At 39.3% G+C, this 21,652-nt stretch overlaps 1 protein-coding gene across 3 annotated transcripts in view; it reads left to right on the forward strand.

Moving 5' to 3' along the window:
* Positions 1-21,652, forward strand: part of dync2h1 (dynein cytoplasmic 2 heavy chain 1) — a 105,742-nt gene that overhangs the window by 50,375 nt on the left and 33,715 nt on the right. For 2 of the 3 annotated variants that reach the window (XR_013303477.1, XM_077610640.1), the window contains exons 53-70: positions 128-376; positions 467-575; positions 671-784; positions 1,212-1,354; positions 1,512-1,584; positions 2,037-2,197; positions 4,127-4,264; positions 4,580-4,693; positions 4,768-4,928; positions 5,139-5,262; positions 5,357-5,478; positions 6,987-7,073; positions 8,947-9,073; positions 17,558-17,699; positions 18,293-18,402; positions 18,678-18,698; positions 20,091-20,189; positions 20,625-20,748. Coding sequence is in view for 2 of the 3 variants with exons in the window: in XM_077610640.1 (XP_077466766.1) it covers positions 128-376; positions 467-575; positions 671-784; positions 1,212-1,354; positions 1,512-1,584; positions 2,037-2,197; positions 4,127-4,264; positions 4,580-4,693; positions 4,768-4,928; positions 5,139-5,262; positions 5,357-5,478; positions 6,987-7,073; positions 8,947-9,073; positions 17,558-17,699; positions 18,293-18,402; positions 18,678-18,698; positions 20,091-20,189; positions 20,625-20,748 (2,218 nt within the window). In the remaining variant the exon portion in view is untranslated. The remainder of the gene's footprint in view (positions 1-127; positions 377-466; positions 576-670; positions 785-1,211; positions 1,355-1,511; positions 1,585-2,036; positions 2,198-4,126; positions 4,265-4,579; positions 4,694-4,767; positions 4,929-5,138; positions 5,263-5,356; positions 5,479-6,986; positions 7,074-8,946; positions 9,074-17,557; positions 17,700-18,292; positions 18,403-18,677; positions 18,699-20,090; positions 20,190-20,624; positions 20,749-21,652) is intronic. The other variant, XM_077610641.1, reaches the window with a different exon arrangement.

Genomic DNA, 21,652 nt, shown 5'->3' on the forward strand with positions numbered 1-21,652 from the left:
TTTTAGATGTACATTTGCTTGTTAAACTTTTGTGTTGTGATTTTCTTTTCATCTGAACCTTGTGGTCTTTTTATTTGTTGGTGGTGTTGGAAAATGATTGTAACTGGGCTGTGCACTTTCTCTCCAGGGACTTGTGCTGTACAGTCGTGATAACAGAGAGCTGGACCTCCTCCTTTTCTGGGAAGTGTGTGACTTTGTGTCCAGGCTTGATCGCGTACTGAGCCGGCCCGGTGGCTCTCTGCTTCTGGCGGGCCGAAGTGGAGTAGGCCGGCACACAGCCACATTTTTGGTGTCACACATGCATGGATACTCCCTGTTTACGCCAAATATCTCCCGTCATTATACACTGAAGCATTTTAAGACTGACCTCAAGAATGTAGGTTTGGTTGGATTCATTCTGGTTTTATCATAATTTCTTTATAGTCTTTGCTTTGCATGTTAATAAATATATATATGATGTGTGCAGGTGATGCAGTTGGCTGGACTAGAAGGACAGCAGGTTGTCTTCCTATTGGAGGACTATCAGTTTGTCTTTCCCGATTTTCTAGAGATGGTCAACAGTTTGCTTTCATCTGGTACATTTTTATTTTACCATATGTAATCTTGTACCTTGGAAGTCTTTACACAATTGTTAAATTTAAGTTAAAATGTGTTTTGAATGTTATTTAAGGTGAGGTTCCTGGACTTTACACCCCAGAAGAGCTGGAGCCGCTTCTCTCTCCTCTCAAAGATTCTGCTTCCCAGGATGGATTTACTGGACCCCTATACAACTATTTTTCCTTCAGTGAGCATGCTGCATTTATCTGCCATTCTTTTGTACCCTATGTGTGATAGATCTGGTTATATTTCTTTCTCTATTCATACTTTTCCAGACTATCCAGCTGTTTTAGTCTTGTCATTATTCTATAACTTCTTCCATCTATTCTATTCTCTTACAGAGCAACATACCATTAAAATAATTCAGGGTCACTAAGGTTGAATCTGCAGCCAAAGAGTTTATTCAATAGCTTAATGTTAAACTCAAAACACTAAAAAGCCTCCTGACAGCTAGTTATTTAGGTCTGTCACAGAATTATGTTCATGGGGACAATGATACAAACATCAAGAGGCAGGCACTACCTAATGTAACTTGTGGTCTTTGTTTTAAGAGGAAAGCCTATTTATGATAAAAGTATACTCTGACTCAATTTTCTATGTCAAATGTCTATTAGGAATCCTACAGAATCTCCACATTGTACTAATCATGGACTGTTCAAACCCCAACTTCACCATCATCTGTGAGAGCAATCCGGCTTTTTATCGCAAGTGTTCAGTCCAGTGGATGGAAGGATGGTCTGAAGACAGCATGAAGAAGGTCGGATAACCTGACTCAGCAATTTAAAAAATATATATATTTTAGAATATTTGACGTTTAACATATCACACAATTGTTTAAAACAGGTCAAGTGCTATGTATGAATTGAATGGATTTACTTTATTACTATGCATTGCAAAAAAATGGTGTTTGGCAGATTCCTGAGCTCCTACTTGAAAAGACAAACAATGAAGGGGATAAGATTGAAACTAAAAAGATGGCAAGGACAGGTATGGAGCTTTTTTAAAAAGTTTTTCCCATTGTGGCTCTACTTTACACTGCAACACATCTCATTATTTTAATTCGGTGTTCGTCAGTCGTTATCGTAGTGCTTTTTGAGACGTGACGGTTGTTTATACAACCGTCACGTCTCAAAAAGCACTACGATAGTATTATTCAGTCATTTTCTCTCCTGCTTATCCTCACAAGGGACATGAGGGGGGCGGGGGTTCCTGGTTCCCATCCCAGCGAACTGTGGGCACCAGGCGGGAGACACCCTGAATTGGTGGCCGGCCAATCACTGGGCTATGATAATATTACATAACATAAAATTTCTTCCATACACAAACCCTTGTGTCAGCGTTCCAAAGTTTTAAATTGTGATATTTTACAAACATTTTTGGAAACTAAAATCATCATCATTATACCTTTGTATTTTTCTGGTTATTGTATGTGTTTTCAGAATCTGAGCAGGAAGATATTAGCCATCTGTTCCTCATGGTCCATGAGTCATGTCAAAAACATGGTGCAACACCCAGTCATTATATGGCCTTTCTACACCTTTACAATGCAATTTTTAGCAAGAAGCAGATGCAGCTCACAACAAGGCAACAGCATCTGCAGGTAAATAATGCAATTTGACATTATTGGTTTTTTAGCACCAGAGTCTTAGTCATCATGTATGGCCAAATGTCACTGGGCTTCAACGCTTGTGTCGAGCAGGGCGTGTAAATTTAAGTGATGTGTCAAGACATGTAATGGCGAGGAAGATATTGTGTCACCAGTGACAAATGAAGTTTTGACGTTAATGATTAATTTTGGGTGGCTCTAGTCAAAACAAGGAAGCTCACATGACCGCTAACAATGAAGCTTTGTTTTATTACATGTATAAGGATTTTAATCATTGTGGTGCCAATTGTTGAAGGTTACATTGTTTGCAATAACTCAGTTGGCAGTTTGGTAAGTTTGTAAAAATATTGTGAGTTTAATTAATTATCTTATATCTATTCAGTTTTCAGTCAGGTCAGTCACTTGTTCACCAATTTCGCACTCAGTAAAAACACCTGGGCTAGTGGTGCTCCAACTTTTTTCCTCCAAGATCTACATTTCAAGGAGTTAACCTTCCACGATCAACCTTTTTTTCAGGCCACTGATGAAGCTCACCAATAATTTATGATGATATATGGACATGTTTTGAAAAGGGGGTATTTCATACTGATCTCCCGTGTGGGGGACCCTGAAAATAGTGTGTTTTGGGCAATGTTCCCTCTAATATTTCGTTGGTCCGGGCAGAAAGACAACCTCCCTGAGCGCACTGAGTACATCATCGGTACCCCGATGATTCGCCTAAAGACGTTTCGCCGACGGACGTTTGACAGACGGGCAGGTCGCCGAATGGACGTTCCGCCGAACGGAGGTTTCGCCGAAACGGGATTCGCGCGCTCGCCCCGCCCCCGGATCGTGTGTGTAAAACTTATTCAACCTCGGCCCGCGGGCCATATATGGCCCGTTAGGATTTTTAATCCGGCCCGCCGCCGGCGTTGTCCAAATTATAGTAAAAATCAATGATTCATTTCCCTTTGCCGCTCATCACTCTCAATTTATTAGTCTACCATCAATGGCAGCCCGGGAATAAGCACTCTTGGGCGGGCATGGCAGCCCGGGATTAAGCACTCTTGGGCGGGCAGATGTAGCAGAACAGAGCCGTAAAATGACAGCAATCGGGTCAAATCCAGCCGAAAACAGCATTTAATGATTAAATACAAATACTGGAGCTCTTTGGACATTAGAACCGATACCAGGGAAGTGAATTCCTCGGTAAAATGTCGCGATGATGTCACGATAGAGGCAAAAAAAACGTCTATATACGTCCATTCGCCAAACGGCTCAAAATGCTCTCAAATTCGGTCAAATCCAGCTGAAAACAGCGTTTAATGATTAAATACAAATACTAGTAATCATTAAACTAACAAATACTAGTATTTGTATTTAATCATTAAACGCTGTTTGAACGAACGTTCATTCGGCGACCTGTCCGTCTGTCAAACGTCCGTCGGCAAAACGTCTTTAGGCGAATCATCCGGTCACGACATCATCATTGCTCGCTATGGGCACACCAGTATCACACCTGCCACAAGCAGGTGCATGTCAATGTTCCCTCTAATTTTTCATGTAAAACATGCTGTAAAACACGAAAAACATAAGAGTGGACAGAGCTACTGCCACTGGCTGCCGCTTAAACGGGGAAAGGGGTAAAAAACTTTTTTTTTTAAAAATATTATTTTGGGGATTTTATTTACTGCGTGCCATATGATTGCTGCTGCGCAGAGAAGACGAGAGTAGTGCGCAATTGCGCACGCGCGCAGCTTAGAGGGAACATTGGTTTTGGGCCACGGGTAATGAACCTTACGCTGAAACAATACCTCCAAGGTTCAGTAGAATTAATATTGTTTATCATTATCGTGACGTGTTACTGTTAATTTATTCCTGATGCTAATAGCAGTCTAATTGTTAATATGGAAAGGAGAAAGGACTTTAATATGTGTATTGCAGGCTGGTGTTTCTAAATTTAATGAAGCCAAGGCACTGGTTGACAAGTTGAAAATGCGGGCTGCAGAGCAGACTGTGCTGCTCAAGACTAAACAACAGGAGGCTGATTCTGCCCTGCAGGAAATCACCACATCTATGCAGGTATAACATCTGATTGGGTTTGTACAATATTGTCATTTGTGAATTGTACACTGAGTGGCAGGCAGGATGGTGGTGTTGGTGATCATGTCCTTCATTGTCCGTGACGATTCACAAGGCTACTGACAGTATTCTCTGTTCCTAGATGTGAAGCCACTCATATATACTTTTCCTTGTGCATGATTAACTGAATAGAACAAAAACAAGAAAAATAATGAAGTCAATCAAAACCTTAGCTTGGTTGGTTTAATATAAATTTTAAACAGCTGTTCAACAGTCTGCTTGTCTCAACAAACATTTTAATCATTTGCCTTCCAGGATGCCAGTGACCAAAAAGCAGAAATGGAAAAGATTCAAGCAAGAATGTCTCAAGAAGTCTCCAAGATAGAAGAACGTAAAGCCAATATTGATGATGAACTAAAAGAAGTAAAGGTAAGCTATCAGGTTAAGGTGTTGTGCCGTGGATTTGGCACAATCACATGCATCTGCTTTTTTCCCCACAAAAGCCTTTGGTAGATGAGGCGAAGCATGCAGTGGGAAACATCAAGCCTGAAGCACTGTTTGAGATCCGCTCTCTCCGGATGCCACCTGATATCATCAGGGACATCCTCGAAGGGGTCCTGAGACTGATGGGTACCTTCGACACCTCCTGGAATAGCATGAAGAGGTGAGCTGAGGTAGTCACATTAGAAAAATGTAATGATGCACACAGAGGTGATGATCAAAACAAAATGACAGTTTCAAATGCTGGGACTAATTCAACTGACATTTGGACTTAAAATACTGATAAAAACAAATTACATAGGTCATTCAGAGTTTTCCCCTTGTTTCAAATGTTTACTAATTTCTCACTATATATCCCCATTCATCTTCTTAGCTTCCTTACTAAGCGTGGTGTGAGGGAGGACATAGCAACGTTTGAGGCCAGACATATCACCCCTGAAATTCGCCAGAGTGTGGAAGACCTCCTTCAAAGGAATAAGGCTTCCTTTGACCCCAAGGTCGGTTGACCCCTCTATGTATACGAATATATTTATGACTCTAATTAACAGATACAATGTTGTTTGTGACTTGGGATCCTTTGTCCATGGTCAGAATGCAAAACGTGCAAGTGCTGCTGCTGCGCCTCTAGCTGCCTGGGTCAAAGCAAATGTCCAGTACTCTCTTGTCCTACAGAGAATAGAGCCACTTGAGCGGGAGCAGGCTGTACTAATGGAGTGAGATCATGCACACACTACTCACAATATCATATTAATACCTTTAAAGCAGCAACCATTCTTGTATTAAGTATAATCAGTAAACGTAGAGCCTCGTTTACAAAAAGTTCACGAGCAAAACCGAACGCACTTGATTATGCAAATACATTACTACGTCTATTAAAATGCACCATGTTAATGCATTCCTTCTTTCAATTTTTTGAACTGCTTACCCTCAAGGTTCGCAGGGGGTGCTGTAGCCTATCGTAGCCAACTAGAGGCACCAGGTGAGGGACACTGTGAATATGTAGCCAGCCAAACGCAGGGCACAAGGAAATGGACAACCATTCACGCATACACTTATATCTAGGGGAAATTTTGAGTGTTCATCCAGCCTACCATGCATGTTCTTAGGATGTGGGAGGAAAGCAGAGTAACTGAAGAAAACCCACACAGGCCCAGGGAGAACATGCAAACTCCACAAGGGGAGGACCCACTTGGTATCGAACTCTCGATCCCAGAACTGCCGAAGCGCTAACCACTCGTCCACTGTACCAAATTTGTTGAGAAATTAATTTTGTGTGTTGTTGGAGAAACAGGTAAAAATTCATAATTATATGAAGTGAAATATGATTTGTAAGAGTCAATGATGCTACGCTGTTAAAATGAAAAGTGGGAACGAGATATTTTTCCGCTCATGTGAAGGTTGCCAACAAAAGCTTTGGCTACTTATCGTCTGTTCAGCATGGCAATTTTGAAGCTTTTGAATCATCTAATCCATTCGTGGCACAGTCTCATTTGGATGTGCAAGTTTTATATTTATCAGATACTTAAGGCTGCAGCCCGGTGACGCGAGTGGTTAGCGCGTAGGCGTCACAGCTCTGGGGTCCTGGGTTCAAATCCAGGTCACGTCCAACTGTGTGGAGTTTGCATGTTCTCCCCGGGCCTGCGTGGGTTTCCTACAGGTACTCTGGTTTCCTTACACATTTCAAAAACATGCATGGTAGGTTGATTGGACACTCTAAATTGCCCCTAGGTATGGGTGTGAGTGTGCATGGTTGTCCGTCTCCTTGTGCCCTTCTATCGGCTGGCCACCGATTCAGGGTGTCCCCCGCCTCTGACCTGGAGTCAGCTGGGATATGCTCCAGCACCCCCCGCGACCATAATGAGGATAAAGCGGTTCAGAAAATGAGATGAGATATTTAAGGCGCTAGCAGGCATGCTTTATTTATTTGTTGTGCTTTATAGAAGTACTTTAGTTAGAAATTTAGAAAATATAGAAAGTTACTTTTTGAGTAATCATACACAAACCCAGCAATGTCCTCATCTTCTGTGTCTGAAATGCACAGTTCGGTTGGGGGTTGGGCTGCCACTCATAATCATTTTTGTTATAAAGAAGGTAGTCCCTCAATTTATTCTACAGTATGTGATATGACTATGATTTAAATAGTATTTCCTGTATTTTGATTTGTTTTTCAACCTGTCAGCCTTGCTTAATATTGATAGCATGATGTATTGTGCTTGTCCAGAAACCTGAGGAAAACTGAAACTCGAAAGAACAAGCTTGAGAGCCTTCTCAACTCTGTTGGAGACAGGGTTATTGAACTCAAAGAGAAGTATGAACCTTCTTCAAATTCAGAATTTTCAAACTGAGTTTCATATTATTTCATGTTTTATTTAAGGTTGCTTAGGGAAATGACCAAAGGTTTGTGCTGGATTGTGTGTGTCCGTCTGTGTGAAGACTTTTTATTTTTAGGATTGGGATTACCACATTGAAAAGAAATATTTTTGTTATAGCATAAATAAATTTAATTCCTTTTCAAATTTGGGGAGGAATAAAGAACAGACAATTTCTGACCTTAGCCTCATACGACGTAGGAATGAAATTACATGGAAGGTGCTTACAATAAAACAAATCTTACAACAGTAGATTGTTGGAGATCGAGCACAAGGGCTTCTTTGGCCTTAGATTGCTGTCACAATTACATTAGCGTAATGTGATATACCACAAGCGTAAATAGTGTTCCATAATTGTAATTTGAAATACTGCAAGCATGAAACGTATTCCTTCATCCTAATGTGAAATACCACAATTGTAAAGTGTCGGCTTGAGATACTCAGGTCACTTGCACAAGCGATTGACTTCATATTACAAGACTGCCGCTGTTCTCAGCCATTCAGAAGTCATAATGCAGGACAAATTTGGATTGAATGCTTACTGTCCTGTCACATTCTATTCCACAATGACGTCAACTGACCAGCAAATTAAAAATATCACGGCATTGTGTCCACATGTAAGTACTTAACTTTTTTATATACAACAAAATGGAAATGGAAAATATATAGCATGTTGTCCACACCTCTTGTTAATATCTGACAGTAAGCACCCAATTATAATTTACCTGAGAATATGAAATGAATCACAAGCGCAAATGAAGTGCATATTACAAGTGTAAGTGTATGTTTGTGGTATTTCATATTACATGTATGAAACACATTTTATGCTTGTGGTATTTCACATTATACGCTTAAGGAACACATTTTACGCTTGCAGTATTTCACTTTACTCTTATGGAATTGTGGCAGCTATCTAATGCCATAGGCTCTGTCATAGTTGCAAACTAAGATGAAACAACTTTAATTGGATAATCATAAATTATTTTAGTATTAAAACAACCTCCCTTCCTGTGTCGGAGTAATCAGAAAAAAATGTTTTTGTTTCATGGCAAGTAATTTGCAGAAGCTAACTTAGCTACTGGGGTTGCTATAATACGCCACCTAAATAATACATTCTTACCTTGAGGAAATTGACTTTGACGACATGAAGAGCAACTAGGTGTTTGGCATGTTACTCAAACCTCAGCCATCACATTGTGAGATGTCCATTCAATGCATCATTCTGCCATCCTTGAACAAATTTGTTGTTACCTTTTGTTCACTGTCACTGCCCATTATTATTGTCATCAAGGATATAAATAATCATGGCTACCTGAAGGACAGATCCATTCACCCTTGTTAAATCTACTGAACCGTTATTATTGCAATCAAGTAAAGGTTAATAAAATACAATATTTATCAATGCGACTTACCAATTCTCTATTTTTTGCATTCTGTATATTTATAATTTGCTTCCCACAGACATAAATGTGCCTCATTTTTTTCATTCTTGAAGTTTTCAATAGTTGCATTAAATATGAATTATTTTTCCGTACTACTTATCCTTGCAAGGGGTTCACCCTGAGTTGGTTGCCAGCTAATCACATGACACACTGAGAAGAACATGCTCAAAGAATAAAAAGAAAGTTTAACTATGACTAGTTAATTTTGTTCAAATCATTTTATTAAATTAAATAACGATAGCCATTGATACACACAAAGAACACTGCCATTTTTTGCAAAAATCTGTTGTAGTCAAAATATTTTTATCGATCTTAATAAGGTTGTAATTGCATTAAAGTACTTAAATCATGGTGCCATTGTTTCTGTCAGGTTTCAGTGCCACACTGCAGAGGCAGCTAAGCTGGAGGCTGAGGTGGCAAAAGCTCAAGACACAATCAATGCTGCGCAGCAATTGATTTCCCAACTGGATGGAGAACACAAGCGGTGGAATACACAGGTCACGTGAAGTATTGCATCTATCATTGCTATAGCAGCCTTTTTATAGTAAAGTTGAAGCACAAAACGCTTTGTGTTGACAAAAAGATGTGTCCTTGTGTCTCGGGTAACTTATTTGGCTATTTAACTTCTTTCCATAGCATTTGTCCTTGTGTTAATTAAAGCACTCATTCTCCTCCTGACACACAAACACACTCATTCTATCACACACTGACTTCCAGAAAATCGCTTTACTGTCTACTTGCATTTCATTTAACCTGATGCACACACTTTACAGTGTCCTATGCAAGTTTGCTATCACATTGATTTGTGACACTTTTAACACTGTGTAGTGAGGATGTTAAAAAAACATCAATTCTTAGATACTTTATCGGGATGTTACGTTGTGCAATTCTTTTATCGATTGAAAATGTGTCTGAAATGATCTTTACACGTGTGTTCATAGTGGATAAAAAAATACAGTGGCCGCACTCCCGTCCAGTAGTTAGTAAGAACGGAGCAGTCACGCCTTGCCATCTGCCAAAATAACTGCGCAGATAAGTGTCCTGAAAGCAAAGCATAATGACCAACTTGTGTTCCTTCAACAGAATCTAAAGTCAATACTACACTATAACACTTTAAGTTTAGATTCCCAAACAAAACCAATGTTCCTCAGTATTATTGCACCTACGTTTTGTTGATGTTCATAGCTTGAATACGTTATTTTTTGTCTTTTGGCCCTGGGTGGTTAGTATGTATATGTCAAAGCTGGGTTGCCTCGACAATCATCTTCATACAGAGGAAACAGCAAAACACGTGGTAGTTTTTAGCTCCCGGCCGAATGGAGGTTATCTGCACAGGAGGCCCCATCTCGATGGCTCTCAAAATGGTCGCCGCTCGGTCCGCTTCCTTTGTTCTTGGCTAGCCCCCTTGGCTAGCCCCCACCCTTCCTAAGAAGGGGTCAGCGCTCGACAGAGCCAAGCGACCACCTCGAGGCCTCCCATCCAGATACGCCGTTCACTCGGTCGGGGAAGGTATTTAATAGAAGTTAGGCGGAGACAAACTTTAGGCGGGGACACAAAAGGGGTGGGTTATATACAAAGTGATGACAGGCCTTGACCTGTAGGTGTCAGTAAAAATTCTATTCTAGTGACTAAATTCATAAAAGTGCAGAAAGGTGCAAGATTAAATATAAGAATACAGTTCATATTTCACATTTCCCCCCTGTTGTAACTTGAAAGAATTTTCATTAAACATATCAATTTGTATCCCTCCCCTCCAGGTTCTAGAATACAAATATCATTGACAGTTACTCAACAGGGTATGGAAAATAACAAAATCACATGTAAAAGCAGAGGCGAGAAATGATGTAATCAGTGGTAAAAATTCCTCTACGTCACTCTTAATGAGCGAACCCAATATTTAAATCAAGACAAACACATTTGCATAGAGGACTCGTCACACTTCGAAAGAAAGCGATAATCTCCAGTATGGTCTGTCATGCGGTGATACTGTGTCACTATAACCTACTAGTGTGTGCTGGATTGTGTTTTGAATCATAACTTTCATACAGGGGATTACACACATAAAAAATACAGAACAGTAGCAAAAACCGCAAGGTTGCAATTTTAAACAGAATTGAGAATCATGACCCGGTTATTAACCACGACCACAATGATACACCTACGGCTGAATGATCCTGGGCCATGGTGTTGACTAGGGCCTTTATTTCAGCTACGGCACGAGTAATGTACTGGTTTCATCTGGGATGAAGGTGCAGCAGTGTTCTCCCATCATGGCACACACATCTCCATCTTTGGCTGTTATCAGATCCAGGACTATCGGTCCTGCAACTTCCCTAAAGGCTTTTAAATCATCTGCTATACCCTGTAGGGCCTTGACAGTTTGGTTAATGAACACTCATGTAACAGCTCAATGTCTTTACACATGATTTTCTGGGGGGGAATGGACCACAACCTTTGGTCAACAGGAACATCATCGCACCAGATTGAATCACGTGGTTTGAATTGCACTGATTTTGCACTGATTTTGATATCTTACTGTTATGTTCACTCGTCTTAAAAGGAATGCATCTTAGACCATCTGCACGACTGCAGATTTAAATGTGACGCCTCGACCCAGTGAATTCAGGATGTCAGGATCTGTGGAAATGGGTATACGGCTACACACATAACAACTTTCATTCGCAACAATCAGTTTTTTCTGGAACACCATGAAATTATACCACACGTCTTCTTCATAGTAGTTCTCCAGATTGTTCTTTCATCTTGCTGTTGAGGGATCGAAGACCCTCCAGGGCCTTGGTTAAACTCCCGTCAGCTGCTGTATTGTTCGGGATGCAGCATTGGTCGCCAAAGATGGAGCACACGCCACCTTTCTCTGCCAGGAGCATGTCAACAGCAATTCTGTTCTGGAAGGCCATCAGCTCTGTTCATGGATGGCTGCAAACACTTCCTCCGTCCTGTTCTGGAGTCGTGCAATTTGGTCAGCGAGTTTATACTCATCTGATATGCTGCGGGGAACCCCGATGTTGATGTAGGTTGGGTCCCCATCCAAGAGCGGACCGCTTGGCTCTGCCTTTCCAGTGATGAGGCAGGACGTTTCCTGCACTTGTTTTCCAACTCGAGTCTCTGTGGGCGGGGCGTTCAGACACGCCCAGGCTGTCACTGACAGTGCAGTCACTGACAGTCCAGTCACTGTGATGTGGGTGGCAACAGCTTTCACTGTGGCTTCTGTATAGAGGTGCAAAGTCTATGGGAGGTCAGGGTTAAGTGAGGGGTGCTCGTGGCTGGTGAGTAGACGTCAGATGAGTTTCTTCACGGACAAGGGTTTTGACACCGTCCGACTTAGTCCACTCAGAGTCACCTGTCTCGAACGACCTTGAACCGACCTTGGTGAATCGACTTTGACTTTTCAGTGATCTTTGCTGCTATGGAGGTTGGTGAGTTGGGCCACGAATGGGTCTTCCCATCGTGGAGAGAACCAGGACTTCCTTTTATGACTCGGATCAGGATCCAGTCACCTGGCTTCACCACCTCCTGCAAGATAGACAAAAAGATCACGGCAGCTTACATGTTCTTTGGATAAGTTTCTCTCCTTCCTTAGTCTCTCGTCATGGTTACTCTTCCCATAGAGGAAGTTAGAATGGTCTTCCATGAACTATCTCAAAAAGGTGTTAATCCCGAGCTAGTTGGTACTATCTTCATATACGTTTTGGCCAGTGTTAGGCGTTCTGGCCATTGCTTATTTATCTCCCCCATGGTTTCTCAAGCCTTGGTTTTATCGTACCATTTGTTCGCTCTACTTAGGTGTTTTGCCATGTTTTGCACTATGCTGTTTGCAAAATGAGCTCCATTGTTACTCCAGCTGATTCTGGAGATCCCATGTTCTTTACAGATCAATAAAATAACAAATTAAACAGTTCCTTCAAAAATTTTAAAAGTAGGTATTTCGATGTCCATCATATCTTCCTCCCTTTTGAGGCATTTATGGCTCAATTTTGGAATAATTTTTGGTAGGCACGGTAGGCCTTTAGCTTTGTACAGTTCGTCTGCTGACTGTTCTTGAGATCGGCTCAGTTTTGTTGTTGTGTATGCTGCTGTGTAGTGTTTGCGCTGCTGCTTTAGCTGCTGTATTCTGTCGTTGTCTTTAACACGTGCTTAACATTTGCTTACGGCTATTTTGTTGGGCTTAATACCCCAATGAACAAAAATTGCAACAATCTTACTTATTCCATCACTATAGTTTGTGAAAATTTAAATGCCTTATCAGTCAAAATCAAATATGCTAGCTGGTATTCTATTATGATCACTGCTTCTTTGTTAAGATCAAGAACCATATTTGTTTTTCCCTTTCCTCTAATTACACAAATTAACTAATCATACTAAAAATAGGAAAAACACAAAAAGTAAACCAGGCTGCTTTCTCCTCAGGAAAACAGCTTTCCCGTTCTCTGTAACAGTTAAATTCACATCAATTAATATCCACAAACAAAATGCACACATTTATAATTCTGAATATAATTGAACCCACTAAATTGTAATCACCCCTTGTTTGTCAAGGTTAATATTTTAGCATAATTGTATCCTTTAAAGCAATTAAAACTCATTACTTATAAAATGCATACTAATCAAGTCCCAATTCATTTAAGAATGTGTATCGCGTTGCATATTAAACTCAGTTGTTTGAAATTCAAAATATCCCAATCTAGTAGTCTTTTTATCAAATGTAACATTCAATTGTCTTTGGAGTTTGTCAATCATCTCCTATAAAACTTTCTTAATCAATATTTTTCAATAGTCAGGCATAAAATTAAAATCTAGTAACATTTCTATCCATTGTAGTTTATTTTCTCTCTAATTGTTTACTTTAAAAATCTGTAAGAAGATTTGTCTCAATTGTTTACTTTAAAAATCTGTAAGAAGATCTAATCTCAATTGTTTACTTTAACTATCTATAAGAAGGTTTAGTCTCAATTGAAACGCTTTTATTTTTTTTTATGGAGACAATAAAACCAATATAAAAAGTTCCTCATGGCTTACAGCATCGCTCCCCGAGCAATAATCTTTCCAATCAATATTTGAGTGCTTGCCATTTCGTCTGATTACGTCAAAAATTTTATCTTACCTGTCTCTTATAAACGTTTCAACTGAGAGAACCTTCTTATAGTGCACAAAATGGATCCCGCTATTTTCATGTCTGCTCTTGGTCAGGAACGCGTGTGTTGAGCACCCAGGCTCCCGGGACCGCCGTTGGTCCAGTCTGTTTTCTGTTAGGAAGCACAGTCTCCTCCTGCTAACCCAAATTCAGTGTGTTCCTTTAAAGTTTTTTCTTTTATGCAGATAGCCAGATTAGCCTCATCCTCTAGTTCCAATCGTGTAGTGAATAATGGCGTTTGGTATGGTCTACTAAATAGGATGTCCATATTTTGTTGTCCGGTTGACCTCGTTATGTAGGCGCAATGATTTCATAACGAAATATGGAACCTTTTTTCAATTCAGTCAATTATTCTGTTAACACAATTTGGATGCCATTATCACAATAAATCAATAGTACTTTGGAATTTGGTATCAAGCACTGTCTGTTTTTTCCCAGTGCTCCCAAATTTTGCATAGCAGATTTGTTTCTCCACTTCAAATTTCACATTTGGAGTACTGCTGCTTTTTCATTAAAAATTTCCTTGGACGAAATATTTTTCCATAATTTGGCGTTGCCATCCGTGAAACGGCTTATTGGCAAATTCTGAAATCGATTCCAATTTGCTAAATCATTTTCCACCTTGATACCTAACCGATTGATCATATCTCGGTGGTCGGCCAATCAAAAACACAAAAGGACAAACAAACAATCATTCACGCTCACTCATTTTCAGACATCCGTGGTCTGCAATTTTTTTATCACTGGTGAAGAGCGCCATCCCCAGTCCTGGGGCTTCTTGGCAGCTAACCACCTTTCGCTGTGTCATGGCAAGTCATTCTAAAAGGAAATAGGTCAATGTTGTTTGGTTGACATCAACTGTTTGATGCTAATGCAATTAATATTCTAATAGTCATTAATATGAACCACGCTAAAGCATATTCCACCTGTTGATGGGCAAAACAATGAATTGCCACCCGTGCACTGGTCACAAGTCATGATGTTTATTGCATCTCAGCGAAATTATGCCTATCCTAAATTAATTATTTTATCTAAACTTGCCAGCTACAATTTACCTAATAATTTGGATCAATGCCATTTCTGCATTGTCTTCATGTTTGATATCATTAATAATTTGGATGGTTCCTAATCCTTAAGTCTAAATCGCAAATCCCTCTCTATTTGCTAAGATAGCTAAATTGCACTTGTTGAATTGCTGTTCTGCTCCAAGCACTATGCTTATTTAATATAAGAGCCATTTTTTGTAGCTCACTCTTACCACAATTAAAATTTAGAGAAACTAACCTTCTACTTAGCAATTTCTTAATCATTTCCTAATGATAAATTTCAGTGTTTATTAGAGGACCCATAATTTGTCACTAATATGTTATATTGTCAATTTTCTGTCTTATTTTCTTTCTATTACTCTCTCTGCTCATGTCTCTTCATCACTGCTCCTCCTTGCTCATCGTGTGGAATGTGAGATGTAACCTGAGATTTCTTGCATTCCAGTCCCCCAATCCCCCCCCCTCGTGCTCCTAGCCCCTGCGAGTGGAACCTGGCACGAGGAGTGGGCTGAGCAAGGGGGGCACTGTTTCTGAACAGGCCTAATATATATATATATCTTCCTGGGTTAGTAGAACGTGGGCTGGAGAAGAAAGGCAGTTTTAACTTCAGTTGGCTCGCCGCCATTTTTTCTCTTTGTCTGTGGGCTCGGCCATTTTTCCTCTCACATGTGGTCTGCTTTTCAACCCCCCCCACCATCCTGTTCCAATTCACCCTCTCTTAAATACTTATTTTTATCCGTCTAAATATTCTTTTTCGCCGATTAAACTCCTATTTTTCGCGGCAATCATACTTATATCGTTTATGAACGCGTCATAGCGTACTTATATATATATCTATTCATATGAAGGTTACTTGCATGCGTTTATAGTTTTATTCTATTTCTTTTTTTTTTTTTTTTTATATCGAGCTCTTTCATTATCTTGGCACTGTATGACAATATATTTCTTCTATATTTTTAACACAACCCTCGAAGTCCCTTCGCGGGGAGGCGCTACCTCCCATTTTGTCTGCTTTCCAGGCAGATTGGCCGACACACAGCCTTTTATCGTGCTGTATACTATTTAAACATTATTCCGACACACAGAAAAATGTCTTTCCGACACACAGAAAGAAGAATCTCCGACACACAGAGAAGAGTATACGCAACTTTTCTTTTTGGGACTTGGTGGGTTAGATTCTACAAATTAATTTTAAAAAGTGCCTTACCATTTTTTGGTGCCTCCTCTGTACGAAAGGATAATTCGTAATCTGTTCCCGGGCCAGCAGGCCAGATCGCCCTCTCTCAAGGCTGGAGTAGCCGACGTCAAGCCATCCATCCTTCTGTCGATCTGCCGTGGCCGGAAAGCAGAGAAGAATCTCGGGTTTCAGGCACCAAAATGTCAAAGCTGGGTTGCCTCGACAATCATCTTCATACAGAGGAAACAGCAAAACACGTGGTAGTTTTTAGCTCCCGGCCGAATGGAGGTTATCTGCACAGGAGGCCCCATCTCGATGGCTCTCAAAATGGTCGCCGCTCGGTCCGCTTCCTTTGTTCTTGGCTAGCCCCCTTGGCTAGCCCCCACCCTTCCTAAGAAGGGGTCAGCGCTCGACAGAGCCAAGCGACCACCTCGAGGCCTCCCATCCAGATACGCCGTTCACTCGGTCGGGGAAGGTATTTAATAGAAGTTAGGCGGAGACAAACTTTAGGCGGGGACACAAAAGGGGTGGGTTATATACAAAGTGATGACAGGCCTTGACCTGTAGGTGTCAGTAAAAATTCTATTCTAGTGACTAAATTCATAAAAGTGCAGAAAGGTGCAAGATTAAATATAAGAATACAGTTCATATTTCACAGTATACCTGAAATTTAAACTGATATATTTTTTTCCTATTTGAAAACCTGTTTTTAAACATGCTTTGACTAAAGCTGGTTGGCACCAGAGTAAGCCTCCATTAACAACAGAGAACATTTTATAAATGAAGTACTACATGTCATTCAAATATAAAACAGAAATTTTTTTACTTTAGTGCTGAATGAGCTTTCAGAAATAAATTCAGAGCAAGCGTTACGGAAAATGAATGAAGGAATAAAACACACTTCTATGTCCATTTCGATAGGGTTTCTCTAAAGTGATATCCAAAAGTCGCAACCATTGTCTTAAAGTGTAGTTTTGGAAATAATCGTGTTTGAATCAAATTCTGACCTGGGAATTGTATTATGAATTGTATTTTTATATATAAGGCAATACACTTCCCTACTTTACAGCAGTTATAGCTTTTTTGATACTATAATTATGTTGTCATGGGTCTATAATGGTGACGGTTCATTGCCTGACTAAGGTGTGGTCTGTGTAAGATCGATTGCCACTCAGTGGTGGTGTGAACGTAAGTGTGAATGGTTGTATGGCTCTCTTTCCCTGACAACTGAGTGGCAACAAATTTAAGGTATTTTGCCTGAAGTCAGCTGGGATAGGCTCTCATACCCCGTGACCCTGACAAGACTAATGATTAGGTGTTGAAAATGAATAAATATATGTTGAAGGGAATGTCAGCAAGGTATTTTTGTATATTACACACAAAGTTACACAGCCACATAGTAATGGTAAAAAAATAGTATTTTAGTTATGATAAAGGCTTCTTTTATAGAACTTGAGATGATGATCTTTAATCACAGTATGAGATTACTATGGGAAATTGAAATAGTATTGAACAATAATGTAATGTATGACCTCAGCTAGTTGAGTCATGGGCATACATTAACTTTTTTCTGAGGTATTTCTCCTTTTTTGTCTCTTCTCATTAGATGTTGGATATAAAAAATGAGTTAGATACACTCCCTGTGAGGGCCATGCTTGCTGCAGCCTTCATTACATATTTGTCTGCAGCACCTGAAGATCGTCGTCGACATTGTCTGGAAACCTGGATGGTTCGATCTGGGCTAGAAAGTAATTGTGTTTTTGGCAATCATCATTTCAGTACTGTATAGACAAAACATATCAGTATACTTGACTATTTCAGCTAGAGACGTGAAAACAAAATGTATCTGTCTTGAACAATTTTTAAAGGTCTTCATTCTTTTGGCAAAACATTATGTCTTTGTGCAGTGAGGCAGGCCATTTTTAGCTAGAAAATGGTTGAAGATTTATTAAGGAAGTTCGAGGCAACTCAGATGCCTCGCTATGCTCCAATTAAGCATTTCTAAACTTAAATCCACATTCAATGTTTCCTAACAAACCTATTTTATATTGGAAAGACATGGTATATATATATATATATATATCACCCCAAATGTACTTGCTCAGAGGAAATTCTTGGCCTGGTTAGTTGAAAGATAATATGCTTGCAGGCGTTAAAGAATTGTTTGCAAATTTAAAAAACAATTTTGTTTTAAAAAAGGGAAATCTGAAATTCAAAAATGGTACATTTATGGTTGTGAACTGCTGCAGTATGTAAAATCGTTTTTTTTACACAAACATTTAGCAGTTTTTGTTGCTATAAAACGTTTAAATTCTTGATTTATGACTGTTTCTATGTCTAGAGTTTGACTTCAGGGCATTTCTCTCATTGGAGAGTGAACAGTTGATTTGGAAGAGTCAAGGGCTGCCTTCTGATGAACTCTCAATGGAGAATGCTATTGTTATACTACAGGTAAGGAACTTGTTGCTATTCTTGTTTTTTCCCCAGTTAATACAATTTGTATACATTATTTCTGTGTTTATAAATGATCTTGCCCTTATCAAAATGCAGTTTTATGGGATTACATTAGTTTGCCTTCCTTTCTTTATCCCATCACTGATTTTCATTTCTTTTTTTTATACATTATTCAAAATCACCAAAAAACTGCATTGAGCCTGTTGTTACTCATATGTGCATTGTTCATCTTTTGTGTTTTTTTTTTATTCTTCTCCATTTTTGTCTTATAGATCAATGAGCTTAAGTTACGGGTAAGAACTTGCAACACCATAGCTCCAATGTGTCTGTGTCGTTTGTGCTTATGCCTTCCCAACATCAATTCTTAAAATTCAAATATTACTTTAAAACCTAAGATATTTATGTTTACTTTTTGTGTAGCCTCATTACATTTATGTACATGTTTATTTTGATAATGTACGGTTGTGCTCAAAATTATTCAATCTCCACTGCCGTGTTGGACCAAAGTCCTATTATTACTGTTACGATCATGGGCTGAAAGTCCCGAAGCAGGCACAAAGACAGCTTTTCTAGTAGCGATTTCTCTTTATTTTCAGTGTTTGTTGGGTAGGGCCAGGCGAATTTACAAGGGGCGAAGCGTAGTGGCGTCGTCTTGCGTAGCATGGAGGTCGATAGCCGAGATGTCCGTAGGGGTGCAAAGCAAAGCTACGAGATGCGTGGTCGAGATCGTGGTCCGTGGTCCGTGGTCGTGAGCGTGGTCAAGGTCCTGGGGACAAAACAAGAGGTAGGATATCAGGCAAGGCAGACAAGGAGGTAATTCAAGAAGGTACTTAACAGTGAACTGATTAAGACGATCCAACGCCGTGGTCCAGCTCTGGGTGGCTTAAATAGCTCTGTGATTGTGATGAGCCGCACCTGCCACTGTTTAGCTCATCAGATGCTATACCTGTAATTGGATGACAAATGCAACCATTCTGGCCCTGGGCCTGACAATTACAAGTTTTTACACACTAATTAAATGACAGAATCTTGTCAAAGAATATTCCAAAATAAATTATCCAGACACACTGATCCATAAATATTGAAATTGTACAATTATAATAATGTATGTAACTTTGCCTCTGCATAATTGAAACCAATGGAGTAATCAAAGGTAAGGATTCCGGAAAAGGGCGTTTATCACAATGGAACACATTATTAAAGACTTGTTGTCTCTATTGGTCGACAAGTTATAAGAACATGACATTCAAAGTAAGTCCCAGGAGGAAGAAAGTTCCGAAAAAAAAGATTGTGTGGAAATGTTACCATACAAGTTCAAACCAAGGGCAGAATCACCAAAAAACGGCACTAAGAGGTGAGAAAAAAAAACGAGAGACCCTGACAAATTGTCATTTAGTAACATTAAAAAAAACAATTTTACAACAAATCTATATTGGGAGTTATAGTGGGTGTTGAGTAATTATGAACACAACTGTATGTGCTGTAGTAATACAACAGAAGCTATAAAAAGTATAGAAGTTGAAATGAATTATTCCCATATGTATATTGGTGGCCGTGACCAATAGGCATCGCATAAGGAGTCAATTGACATTCAATTATGTGCACATCTTGTTTCCTACTGAACTATAATCTTCAGTCAAATAATTCTAAAATTACTAAACATTGTGTTTTTTCCTCTGTCATAGAGTGTTGCATGTCCTTTTCTCATTGATCCTTCTTCCGGAGCCACAGAGTGGCTCTGTACACATCTCAAACAAAACCGACTTGAGATTATCAATCAACAGGTAAATATGTCCTAAAGTTCCTTTGACAATAACTGTCAACGATGCATTCCAACTCAATTTTAAGTTAATTCCAGAAAAATATGATTGTTGTTTCGAATGACATTTTAACACAAGTAATAAATTGCCAGTCTCAATACATTTATCAATATATCTGTTCATTTCTGTGGTGTCAAGCAGAATAGCAACACTGTGAAAATACTAGAACAGCCCACAAACAGATCCGACAAATAGTTTCAATGAGAATTATATGGTGGTATGCAACAACAATGTAATATGAAGACTTTCCTATTTGGCACAGGACAAAACAATACTTGGAATGTTAGTACTTATAAAGCAAGTCAGTTGCAAATCTTAGAGTACCATACTAGTTATTACCTAAATTGTTTAACACCCCTCTGAAATCCATAAAATTCTCACATTTGACTGTCCATAAAGGATAGTAACTTTATGACTGCCCTTGAGCTGGCAGTCAGATTTGGGAAAACTCTAATCATTCAAGAAATGGATGAAGTGGAGCCAGTCCTCTACCCACTCTTGCGGAGAGACCTAATCGCACAAGGTACACTTACAAAATGCACTATGCCATAAAATTGTTTGTCGTGAATGGTAGGTAACATATTTTTTCTTTTTTTTATACTTTTAACTGAGATCCACAATGCTCTTGAAAATAATATATATGATAATAATAAACATTCAAAAAAATTCTTTGGAATTTATTGAAAACAATACTTTATTCTAAATTTTAACAAGCCTGCAAAAATTGAATCAATGAAAAGTATTTAAAAACACTGCCAAGTAAATTAAAAAGCTTCAAAACTGAAAAATAGAGGCAGCATCCATCTGCAGGATTACCTGGGTATAATCAAAGAAGCCAACCTTCAGCTATTGATCAGGTGGCTCTGCCAAGTAATGCTCACGCTCCCACACTAAGAAAGGGGCTGTCTTTGATGAACGACCAGGCCGTCTCTAATTCTTGAATTAAATTTAGTAGCCCAGTGGTTATGGCAAACCCCTGGTTTACATCATTGAGACCAATTTTATCCCAGCCACAAAAATCTAGAAATCCTGTGTTGAAAAAGATTTTAATTCTATATCTCATATAAGCACAAAACTCTTAAGATCTTCATACATTTTCAACACTTATCTTTAAACAAATACAATAATCCCTTGAGTATCGCGATTAATGTAGACCAGACATGGCCGTGATAACCGAAAAATCGCAAAGTAGTTCATAAGTTTGGGCATTCGTATGTCAAGGTATTACTGTAGTATGGTATGTAGTAATTAATAATAGGGGTGATCCTACTTTGCGTTTTTTCGATTATCGTGGCCATGTCTACATTATCTGTGAAAAACAAGGAATTAGCGTATAAAGTCAAAACCTATTCTTCTTTGAAGGCTTAAGAATATTTTGTGGCTGCAAAAAGTGAAGGCCAATCTAGAGTTGTTTTTTTAAGAATAGG

Source organism: Stigmatopora argus, chromosome 10 (genome assembly GCF_051989625.1).
Source record: "Stigmatopora argus isolate UIUO_Sarg chromosome 10, RoL_Sarg_1.0, whole genome shotgun sequence".
NCBI lineage: Eukaryota > Metazoa > Chordata > Actinopteri > Syngnathiformes > Syngnathidae > Stigmatopora > Stigmatopora argus.